At 39.5% G+C, this 12,356-nt stretch overlaps 1 protein-coding gene across 1 annotated transcript; it reads right to left on the bottom strand.

Moving 5' to 3' along the window:
* Nucleotides 1-1,256: 1,256 nt before the first annotated feature.
* Nucleotides 1,257-12,015, bottom strand: lpcat2 (lysophosphatidylcholine acyltransferase 2). Its single transcript, XM_046418018.1, has 14 exons — nt 11,698-12,015; nt 11,146-11,288; nt 8,918-9,135; nt 8,406-8,518; nt 8,024-8,084; nt 6,940-6,998; nt 6,294-6,328; nt 6,038-6,092; nt 5,511-5,593; nt 4,728-4,853; nt 4,493-4,646; nt 3,779-3,877; nt 2,346-2,487; nt 1,257-2,139 (listed from the first exon to the last, which is right to left on the bottom strand). The coding sequence occupies exons 1-14, from the start codon at nt 11,806-11,808 to the stop codon at nt 1,961-1,963; spliced, it is 1,578 nt and encodes a 525-aa protein (XP_046273974.1). The 5' UTR covers nt 11,809-12,015; the 3' UTR covers nt 1,257-1,960.
* Nucleotides 12,016-12,356: the final 341 nt, after the last annotated feature.

The raw sequence follows: 12,356 nt of genomic DNA, 5'->3' as shown, positions 1-12,356 counted from the left end.
CTTATGTGTGTGTGTGTGTGTGTGTGTGTGTGTCTGTGCCTGTGTTTGTATGCATGGGAGCACATTCAGGCGCTATAGGTTTACATTGGCATCATGGCCTCTTTACAGTCCAATAAGCAGTTGGGCCAGAATGGATTCATGGTTTCAGCTATGACCAACAAGCAGATAGAAAACTTCTGTGTTACAAAAGGAAGAGACTATCTGATAAAAATGTTTTCTATAGACAGATTTACATGGTTTACACAAAATCTCCCTTCTTTATAATTTATATTGACAGAATAGAACAAATGGTGTTTAACAACAGAAACAAACTTTAGAATCTTTCATTCCATTGTATGCAGTCTAATTCCTTGAAATGTGTCTGTTCAAGCTTAAAGATTCACTTTATTTTCTGCTGGTGTGAAAATAGAAAAATGTTAACAGATATCATTCACGTCTTTCCCTTTGTTTTAGGACAGGGGGTTACCAGTGATTAAATGTGAAACTTGCTGCTGCAACTTAAACTTTTCCTGGGTACTTTTAATGATTCGGTTCAAAGCTTTTCATGTTTGGAGTCATGACTCTTAGGTAAGCCAAAAAAAAAAGTCAATATATGCAGAATATCTGCCTAAGTCCATTGCTTTTAATACTAGCTTCAACTTTAATCTGACTGACCAGAACTTCAAGAACATTCATGTAAAGGACAGGCCAAAATGACAAAGGATTTTAAGCTCAAACTGAAACCAACAAGCAGAACATAGAGAGCTACTGCCACCTGGTGGTGATTTAGGGAACCAGCGGTACAGCTGCATCCCCTCCATTGCACCTACAGTATGCCTCATTATAAACAAAGTCTATGAAAGTCATTTCAAGTTCCTCCAGTAGTGAGTATAAATACACAGGGAGAGTTAGAATGTATTCTTTTTTATTTTAAAAAGCAAACTTTGCAGTGTTAACAAAAATGAAATCACATAATTGCAATGCACCTTGCTAAATAAATAACAGTGCTGCTTGTTAATTTGAAAGCATACCCCATAGGAATATGCCGTTGTGAGGAAGCCCTGTTGCCTTTTTGCTCACAAATTGCCCTATTTTCAGTGGCTGGTTTGTTGTAGTTAGCTTAAAGCTGCGCAGACATGCTGCTGTATCAGCAACAACAATCTTCAGTAGAAATGCAAATGGATACACATGCAAAGCAAACCTCTGGCTAATTATACAGCCGTCTTACAAGGTCTGTGTCCCTGAGCGCTGGAAAAAAGTGTAATGCACAGCATGTATGCTCTTCGTAGATAGAACTTTAATACAGGACATATGTGGGTTGCCAGCTTGGAAAGATCTTAATAAAGCTTACTGTACACTAATTACACACAGAAGCATGAGGACTCTTTGCTTATATTTAAAAAGGTGTTGGTTTGGCAATTTTTCACTCATTTACAGAGGATCACAAAGACAAAGGAGAAGGTACACAAAGCTACGTTCATCTAAGTCCAAGTAAGGTCAAACTCCTGGTACACAGAATGATGTATCCAAGTCGAGAGGCAGTTTAATTTGGAAAAAAGATATTGAAGCACATCATAAAATACTGTTACTAACATGAGAACTCTGACTCTCTGACATATGCAGAGCTTAGACAGTTAAAACACTAAACAGTGTCCACAGAAGTTTTGTGACATAGTTTCATCCTCTGACTAGCCTTTTATTTGCTTTTTTATTTGGACACATGACCAAAACACACAAAACATGAAAGGATTAAAAGAAGACATTTCTTGTGCAGTAGCTTGGGTGAAGTGGTTCTTCAAAATCTCTATAAGGCACTAAACTTGAAAATAGAAGCACTCTAAAAACATCTAAAAAAGGCAATCACATAACCTAAAATATGGCTCTGCTGTGGCAAATGATTCAAATTTGCTAGGGGTAGATGAATCTTTAAAATTTTTATTCTCAGTGCAGTGGCAAAGGGAGTCTGGGATCATCCCCAGTCTCAGTCATCTTTTTTGTCAGAGGTGCTTTCTTCCTGTTGTTCCCCTGAACTCATCTGACCAGCCAACTCAAGATCACCTGGCCTCGCCTCCCGGATCGCTTGGTACCTCTGAAGCTCCAGGTAAGTGGTGAACAGCTTGGCGTACTCCGGGTGGGTCATGGCAAAGCCTTGAAATTCACCTGAAAAACACAGGCACACACAAAAGCATTGGGATACAGTGTAACTTGGGGGTAAGGAAAGTAAAAATGATGATAAAATAGCTGATATTTTTATTAACTGCAGATACTCCCATTCCATAACAACCTGGTGGAAATAAAAACGGAGGTCAAAAGACCAAAATGTAGTTTGGAGTCTGACCTTTTGTCTTAAGCCAGAGTGTACTCACTGAAGGTGATGAAACCAGAGCCGTCAGCATCAATCTCCTTGAAGAGCTTGGCCATGTTTAAATCTGACACACCCAGAGCTGAGCGCAACAAAGCAGTAAACTCCTCTCGTGTGATTCTTTCATCCTCATCTGTATCAAACAGCTGTGTGAGAAAGAACAGAAACAGAGAAAGGTGTATTTCACTTTCCAGTTTTTGTATGCTTGGAGAAACAAAGTTGTTTAAGGTGTAAAAATGGATGGTGGTGGTTGGAGAAAATCACTTTTGCTGAATTAGTTAGACAAGAAAAAAAAATTCAGTCACATTACATAAACACCAGGGCTGTTTGTCCAAAGCCACATTTGACCTTATGGCCAGTAAAATGACTCCATGCTCCACACAACAGACACACACTGTTAACTTGACATTATCCAAGCCTCTCTGAATGCTGCCTCTGTTCTTCCTACAGTATTGTGCTGTCATATCAAATGAAAGATGGGGTTGGTGAATTTGTTCAAATTTAGAGCTTTTTTTTGCATCTTAATGGTAATAGGGTTAGGGTTAGGGGTAATTTCTGTTTATATGCAGTATAAAAGGTAAACATTGTATATGTTATAGATCACTCATTGCCGTTTCTGATTACTGTCATGGTTTTCCTAAGCTTGTGTGTTATTCAGATTTTCATTTCATTGAGGAATTCGTGGGTGTGTATCATATGTTTTTGACAGGTTAGTTTTTTTTATTTTATATATCTTTCTTTACTTGACCTACCTGTACCTTTATTTTTGCTATCCTTGTGCTGCCATAACAATGTGAATTTCCCAGTGCAGAACTAATAAAGGCCTAGCTTATCTCATTTCCTGTCATTGTCTGTTTTCCCTCCTATTTTGATTGCTTGTCCCACCCTGATTGCCTTCACCTGTGTCTAGTCTGCTTTGTCTATATAAGCAGTGCTTTGTCTTTCCTCCTGTCTGTTTTTCTGTTTTCCTCTGTGCTATGGATTATTCTTTTTGCCTCTTCAGCTCTTTAGTTTGTCTTCTTTTGTTTGCTTATTTATGAAAGTCTTTTTGTTCATTTTACCCTGCTGTCCTGTCTGCCTTTGCATCCTCCATTTTGACTCTTTGAAACTGTCTGCTTTACATTGTACTACAACTACAGTTTAGCATGGATAGAATGATTAAATCTGGTCCAAAAATATTCAGCATTAAAACACAAACAGAAGCAGGAAATAAATGATGCATTTGAATCAGTATAACCCTCATGGAACATTTCTGATACAGATGTTGATAACAGAATTCAGGCTATTTTCACACAGAGAAGAAGTCTTATGGCATCTGTGTTGTCCTATCTTAGTTGACCCAACAAAGTGGATGCCATGACCATATCATTTACATTAAAATATAGTTCTGCTCAGACCCAGCAGGATCTAAGTAGTGTGAGAATATTTCTTCCTTACCTGGAAAGCCATTCGAAGAACATCTTCAGTGTTAGCTGGTCGACACAAGATGGTCACGCCAATGACATACTCTCTGAAGTCAACGGTGCCATCTCCATTCTGGAAAGAGTGAAAGAAACAGCAATAAAAATCCTTAAGACAGTCAATGCACAGATTATAATAATAGCTAGTACTTTACACTTCATGGTTTAGAATTATAGACTTTTCTCTGGTATCTACAGTTTTGAATATGAAGGGGAGCATGAGGAATTTAAACAGTCATACAAAATAAGATTGGAAAGTTATAAGACACATATTTTCTGAAAAAGGGTTCTCATTGAACTTGACGTTAGAGGCTGTGCTGCACTTTTAGGCTTCTCTTTCCACCCAAACCTCTGGTAGACATACCAAGGAAAGAGGCCAAACTACTTTGATCATAGTTTCCTACTCCATGCTGTAGCAATCCTGAACTCACGCCATGATGACCCAGTTCTACTTTCAGTGGTACATATGATATGCAGTGATGTAATGTGTATGGGATTCTGCAAAGTGAATATTAAGGTTGTTTCACATTATTTATCAGCTATTTATAGAGTGCTTCCTTAAGGCTGTGTCAGGGCCTACAGTTTTTTAAGGTACTAAGGCCATTTCCAAAACCCCGCCTGTGTGCCAACAAAGCAACTTCAGTATTTCATAGTCATTCATAATAGTACTATTTATATACATGTCTCTTACTCTGTCAAACAGTGCAAATAGCTCCTCGAGGGCTGGGTTGACAGGTAGCTTTAGGAATCTGGCGAACTCCTCGATGGTGATTCGACCCCCTTTACACGAGCTGGCCATGGCTGCGAAACTCTCCAGCTCTTTCCTCAAATTGTCCCACTTCAGACTGGGGAAGCAGGGGACAAGCAGGCGTATGTGTCATTGTGCCTGGTGATTCCAACAGTGTACCTAAATGAGATGCTCTTACTTGAGTTTACGGCTAATTTTGGTGAACTCAACCAGGCCGGCCTCCATGGGCAGTGTTAGCTCGCCAGCTGAGATCATCAGACGGCAGTCTTCATATGTGTGGTCTGTTACTGGAACTCCCAAAGCCCTGAATGCACACAGTTTGCAAGTAAAACAGTTTAACTGCTCTTGTATAGTTTCTATTTAATGATTTCTCGTTTTTCTTTTATATACTATGTACATATACAATATAGAATTAGTTTCATCCAGTTATCTGTACTCCTGTTCCTGTTTGTTAACACCCAAACTTCTTATTAAAGAGTTTGGTCTAGACCTGCTCAAATTGGAAAGTGTCATGAGATAACTTTTGTTGTGAATTGGCGCTATATAAATAAACTGAATTGAATTTAATTAAAATTATTATTATCTGATCTTATCTTAAAATGTACTGCTCAAATGTTTGTGAAGAGTTGGATGGAGCAAGCCAGGAAGATATGAAAAAGTCAGACAGATCAGAGGAATGCAATAAGCAAACACCCTATACAATAATGTAGTTAGAATGTCAGTAAAAATGCAAAATTGTTGGTTTAATTAAAATGAAATAAAATCATATTAAACAGCATAATATCCACCACTCACTACTTACTTAGTTTTATCATCAAATTACATTGGATTTATTAGAGTTTGGAGTAGATATATTTTTGCAGTATATATTTATTTGTTATTTTTTATATATATTTTTTACTGCACAGATTTATACTGTGTGCTCAAGCTATAGAAGCATTTAAGGCCAGTGGGCACTTACTGGGCCATAGTATCACGCACTCTGCTGGCAAACAGAACTGGGGTTCTTTTCTCCTCCTCTGTAGGGATATGTGGCGGCAAGAACTGAAAAACAGAGACAGAGACAGATGAAAAATGTCACAAGAAAGATCAAGCAGAAAGTAAATTACCAATTCTCAGCAAAGAAACCAAATCTGCGAATGCAGACACCACATCTGGTTCATATATTATCTTGGAGTACAGCATAACATCCAATGGCTATAATTCAGCAACTTAAGGTTACATTCTTAACTTTCTTTATTTGAACTCATTAGCATATGCTAAAATTAAGGCTGAAATAATTTTTAAAAAGCCAACCAATGGTCTCCAGAATGAAATGCGTGGTGGACGACCACTGGCAGTTATATCAAGCAGCACACTGGAGAAAAATCATGAATCACTCCTCACATAATTTTTTTTTTTATAAAACCATTCTGCAACGTCTAAAAGAACAACAGTTTGTTTGTAGTGTCTTTGCCAGTATATCGTAAACATGGGAATGCCTGTTACCTCTATCTCTACTGTGGTGTACAGCTGGCACAGAGTCAGCAGCAGCAGTGTCCTCCTGCACACAACGCAAGCAGGACAGTCGGTTAATTCAATAATAGCAACACTTGTTAAATTACGTAGCAGTTATTGTGTTACAATCATGTTTATTGTCCAAGAATAGGTTGCAGCAGACACCACCTTCACCATACTATAGTACACAGTATAGGTCAACTATGAAAAACTTTTCCAGATACACAAATATTAAAAGCATACTTACGAGGTGAAACCCTGCCAAGTCCAAGTCACTGTGTCCTGGAGGAAAAAACAAAGTGGAGAGCCTCCTGAGACGGAAGGATTGGCTACACATGCTGTGTGTGATACAGCTGTGCTACTAGTTTTGCTATCACACTGCTTCTAAGCAAGCAAGCAAAGATGGAGCATGAAAAACTGTTCAGATATATATTTTTTTTCTTTTGGAATATCTCCATCTTCAAATGCGGAAGCTGACACCTCCAAAACTAAAAGCTGCAGTTATAAATTTGACAAGGCAGACGAAATTCTCCAAAGGAAACAGAATAAATTTTAGACACTTCTGCAGGAGCTCAGGATTTATCAGGAGGACAGCTGCTTTACTCCAAACAATTTCATTGCCTGAACCTCAAGTGTGTGTGTGACCTTATTCAACATCAGATCCTGATTAATCCTGTTGGCATGTCAGGAAATTCAAATAATCAATCAAGATAAGCTGCTGTACCTCGTGCATCTCTCTCTACTGTAACCCAACAGGATGTATTTCATCTATTGACTCTGCCTCAATATATGTATCTTCTGTGCAAACTAGTACAGCATGGACTCTTGTCAGGTTTGCTCTCAAGATGTGAGGTGAAATACATTAATGCTGCATTAAAACCACAATTACTTACCAGTGTGTTGGGATATCTAATAAGCACAGGCTGCACAGGGACCCCTGGGATAAAGGCACCTAGTATAAAAACAAGGACACTGTTATTTTTCATTATAAATGACTGAAAGCTGAACTGTTGTGTCCTGTATGGCTAAATAAAACCAATTCTCTCACTTTCCTTAAAAACTTCTTATATACCAGCTTATATATATCAGTTGACAAGTCCATGCACAAACCACATCATGTAATGAACTAAAATATCACTGATAGTAAACTTGGATGTCAGTTTCTGAACCATGACAAAGGCCAAAATGTGATCTGCAACCTGCAACAGACAAGGTAAGCCTTGTTTTTAGTCTAGCCAACTGCTGGAAAAGCCTTTTGCTATGTAATTCATATCATGAAGTAGCAAATCACACCAAACAGACAAAAGTCTAATCTTCATGATAGGCTTATGAGAACTCTTATCAATATTTACATGAATTTACAACACAAATGACTCTCAAGGGAGATAAATTTGGCACTGTGAATCATCTAATAGGAACAGGTACTCTGTAACAGAGAAATAATTCTGCTAGGCCGTTTGTATTGAGAGTCCCTAATGGAAACAAGATTCCAGACTGAAGAAGTTGTTGATCCCTTGTGGTCTCTACTGGCCAGTTAAGGGGAGTGAGGAGTCAGCAGTATATAACAGAGTTATAAAACACAGCAGTCCGTAAAAAAATTTTTTTCAAAAATTGCGAATCACAAACCTTGAGAGGTCTTTGAGTATACAGGCATGAATCTGCATAAAAAGCATAAGGCTGATGGGTGCAGTAACATGAAAGATTAGCTGTGTACAGATACACATGGAAAGACACGACCAAACGCATGATCCCCTTCAGGTGTACGCCTGGCAGAGATGACAAATGGGGCAGTGTAGTATCAAGAGTGGTTTCTGTTCTATAGCTTTCTGCTCAGTGGACTTAAGCTAAGTGAAAATGGCAGATTTGCTGTAAGCAACAAATGGAACTGTCAGTAAATAGCTTATTGTTGTTAGTATTTTTTCTTTTGTCTGTTAACATTTTGCTATTTTTTGCAAAAGAAAACATTCTGTATCTTACCTTGTTTGAAAGTGATAAGACATGACCGATTTGTACATGTTCCCTCTGGAAATATAAGAACCTGAGGAGCAAAGCACGGCTGGTTAATGTTTAAATCATATTCTGTATAATTTTGATGCACTGGTATACGAAGTTAGACAACTGGCTGCCTACAACAGGCAAAGTGTACTGCAGAAATAACAATACTTTCATTTGAGTCAGCCTTGCATAGCCCTGTAAAACCGAGAAAGGAAACTGTAACACCAAACCAACATCCTGGGTTACGACCCCTCACACATAGCTCCTTTCTAAGATGCTATCTGTAAGTTTTCTTTGCAGCTACAATCCATTCTAATACCAGGCTAATATACGGGCAACTTTCTAGTGGGATGCTGTGACAGACCTGGGGCCAGTGGCCTCCTGACTTGGCTCTGCTGTCAATCTCTTGGATTGTATTCTTCCTGGAATCTGGGTCTTTTCTGGACACCAGCACTGGCTGAAGACAGCGCACAAACCCTGCAGACAGTGCAACACACCCACACACACTTTAACAAAAACATTCATAAGAGCAAAATACCAAGTGTTTGTTGTCATATTTTTCACTGGTTATTTCATCTCCAGTCCCTAGTTAACTGCATGGATTTTTAGCACTAAATAGGCAAGGATATTTCATTATATGGTCACTTAGTAATGATACTAATAATATGTGACAGTTACTAAGTGGAACAAGTTCTCTGGTGTCACAGAAGGTGTGAAATTGTACAGTTACTGAAATAGAAATAACTAAATGATGTAGACTTTTCACATTTCTCTTTGTCCTCGAGTTTCACGCACACATTCTGGAGGTTGAGAGGACAAGAATTCCCTCCGCTCTTTGCTTTATTGTAGCAACAAAGGAAATGAAAAGTGTCTCACTGCCAAATATGGGTGTAGCCAGGTTCTCGACACGGGAGACAGTGGAGGGCAAGCCCGCAACAATGCACACAATCCCATCAAAAAAGGTGGAGTGTGGGGCCACAGCCAGGATGGGGGCCTCGCTGCTGCTGACCTGCTTGCCCTTGACCACCACTCTGAAGCCCATGCAAAAGTAGTACGCTCTCCCCAAGGCAGCCATCACTTTCCGACACATGAACCTGAAGATAAGCACAACGGTTCAGATTACTGAATTTAGGAGACTGTGGAAAATTGTGCTACATGGAAAAATAAATGTGACTCAAAAGGCACAACTTTGTTTCACATCGGGATCACCCATGATAAAATGTGTTCTCTTACAGCAGTGCATTTTGTGAACTAAATCGTTAGATTTTCTTTACAAATAATATTCACCTCCAGGACCACTATGTGACCATGACCAAGATGTCTGTTTTTCTTTAACAAATGCATTCTATAAAACTGTTTTAGACACAGGAAGAGTTGCAACATTTTGTACTTTCTTGTTGTAATGTTCCTGTTACTTCCTCATAATCTAGAGAAAGGGTAGGAAATCATAATATAGAAAGAGACAATGTGACAAAATAATGAAAGACGATGTGGAAGGTTTTGTCCAAAGTATACTAACCTATAAATAATTAAAGCCACATTTATCTTTGGGCTAATGGGACAGTAAGCTTAACGGAACCTGACAGTTTTGAGAGTGGAAAGCTTTCTACACCAATTATCAGCAACAGCTTGATATACTATCAGCTGATCAAGTTATTATTGTTAAGATATGTACCACATAAATAAGCAGAATACACAGAGCAACAACAGTAGGCAGGATCCTCAGACTTTTGAGCTCAGTGTGGATGTATGCACTTTAAATAAACAGGTTGGTGAAAACTCAACTAACATAAGGCGGCAAATAGAAATCCGTGATCCGAAATGGATCTACAAATTTTGCTGTTTCTTTTCAGATAAATTTGCAATACAGGCCTTTTAACATTTCTAGGATAACCCCACATAGGAACTTCAAGTTGCAAGATCCATATCACACTGAGAATATCTGAGCTTGTTAACAGCAAAGCCATAAACTTATAATATGACCAGATAAGCTCCTCCGTTGTTTTTCTCACTGACACTGTGTTTGGCCATGTTCACATAAAAAGCTGTGGTCTAAGGTCATAAAAATGTTCCTTTTAGTTGTAAAACTGCACAACTGTACGGTTTAAAATGCTAGACCCTGTTTAGTACTCAAAAGTAAAATACTGCAATCAAACCAATAGATATTTTACATTTAATGTCAATACATGAACTATTTCTTGCTAAGTACCTTGTTTACATAGCGTATTCATAATGTGTAAATACACACTGTCCAGTTGGATGACACATTTAATTCACTTTCACGATAATAACTTTCGGCTACTTGTGAAGAGATAAACTCCTCTTTCAGTTCCTTTTACTAAGCCCTGCTAGTACCACTTGACTTTTTCCTCTTAGAGAACTGAGCCTGTGCTGCAGATATGATCTAGAGAAGCATGTTTTGGCAGTACTGCAAGCAGCTGCATAGTCTTCAAGTCATGTCAGGAACTATTATTTTGAGAATATGCTGCCTGTGCTGTGTTTCACTGTTTAGCTTATGAAGCCGGGAAAAGCAGCTTCTGCTACTTCTTACTTTAGTACAATTCACTGCTGTCGTGCAGTGAAAGTCATTATATTGTAATTAAATGTCAACGTATTTGTTCAAACAAAAGCTATGTTTGCATGCACTGGGTGGAGTTTATTATATGGTGACAAAATGATGGTCACAGTATTCAGTTATTTTGCAGAACGGGTTTGCACAACACTGCACTGGTAAGAAAATAAAAAAAAATGTCAAGGCAGGCTTCTGACCTGTGCAACTAAACATGCATTTGGCCAAACTCAAATGCCAACTGAGCTACTCTAATTGTAAAGTGTCAAGACATAACTTTTATTGTGAACTGACACTATATAAAACTGAATTGAACTGAACTGAATTTACTCAGGAAACCATGATAAAAATAAATTTTTACAATGCTGTACAATAAACAGGACTGGTGTCAATATGGCAGTGACCTAGGTTTTATAAATGATTAAGTTTGATATCAAAAAGGTGTGACTTCTCGTGCCAGTCTGTTCTGGTGTGAGGCATGGGGAGCTCCGTGGGAGGCCGTTTTGCAGTAGCATGGTGTTTGCGTCCTAATTACCGTCTCCAGCCTGTCATTGGTTCCACGGCTCCTTTCAGGGGATGCCTGAAGGTTATGATGACAGCCACTGGCCATGTCACCATTAGAACCAGGGACAGAAGGATGGCACGAACGGGGACCAGGAAGATTCCCAGGAAGACACACTGCGTGGAGAGGGACGCACACACAAACACACACCATGAGTTACAGGCCTATACCATAAAGGGAGGACTGCTGTCAGAGTTAACTAGAGCTTGGCTGTTGACACACCTCAGAGCAGAAAACATGCACGACTCTGTAAATCCATATCACTGGACTGCTTTCTGGAAAGCACACAAAAGCTCTCATTGTTGTTGCTGCTGCACATAACGAAGCTTTACAAGCCGATTGTCAAAGCCTCGTTGGAGATTATGGGCCCTGGCTACATGGTAGTCTGTGTGTGTGTGTGTGTGTGTGTGTGTGTGTGTGTAATCTCACACTTCGGATGAAGCACCGTGTGTGCCGTATTGCTCAAAGCGATGACCATATTCTACAAATGCTCGCCTTTCCATTGAACTTAAACGTCATACTCACTTTAAGTATAGCAGATTTGGTTAGTTTGGTGTCTTGAACAAACGGGTTGATGACCGCAGGCAGGAGCAGGGATTGCTGCCTCGGAAGGGCGAACACTCGCTGAGGCGGCATTGCAGTCCACTGAACGAAGCGACAGGCGAATGTGGGGTTGGTTTGTTTTTTTCAAGTCGAGGTGCCGTTATGTTATCATCTCACTTCCTCAGCAGGGAGCCTGTTCTTTCATTTCTCCTCGTTATCAGACGAGGCGATCGCCCGGTCGAGCGCAGACACGAGCAGACGAGAGCAGCCGGACTGTCTGGCGTTAGAAGCCCCACCTCCAACGCGCTTTTGCTGCGGGGCTCAAGACCGATCAGGGTGTTTTTCGAGCCCTGCCGGCTCATTTGCAACACTTTGTGCGCTGCGTGAAGCCTCATTACGATTGTTTGCAGGGTGATATCATTCTGTTGGATTCATTTCTGTTAAGTATTATATGCAAATCGGATGAAAGGAAAAGTTAAAGTAGTGCTAGCTGCGGGTGACCACGCATTTCCTTCTGAGAAAATGACTGAGGTTTTAGCTACAATTTTATCAGGCTGTGCAGAATATAAAGTCATGCATTCACATGTAGCGAATAAACAACGATTTAAGGGAATAACGTGTTAACATTTTTTTGCGTGCTC

Source organism: Scatophagus argus, chromosome 1, assembly GCF_020382885.2.
Source record: "Scatophagus argus isolate fScaArg1 chromosome 1, fScaArg1.pri, whole genome shotgun sequence".
NCBI lineage: Eukaryota > Metazoa > Chordata > Actinopteri > Scatophagidae > Scatophagus > Scatophagus argus.
Note: the sequence above shows the minus strand (reverse complement) of the source record. Positions and strands in the feature narration are given on the sequence as shown.

Bases quoted from the DNA above. Each gene is read 5' to 3' on its own strand.
- lpcat2 (XM_046418018.1), bottom strand. From the start codon at position 11,808: ATGCCGCCTCAGCGAGTGTTCGCCCTTCCGAGGCAGCAATCCCTGCTC. The intron at 8,085-8,405 runs GTCTGTCACAGC...TTTGCTCCTCAG, and splicing joins CAGGAGGCCACTGGCCCCAG to GTTCTTATATTTCCAGAGGG. The intron at 5,594-6,037 runs GTAACAGGCATT...TCTGTTTTTCAG, and splicing joins ACACCACAGTAGAGATAGAG to TTCTTGCCGCCACATATCCC.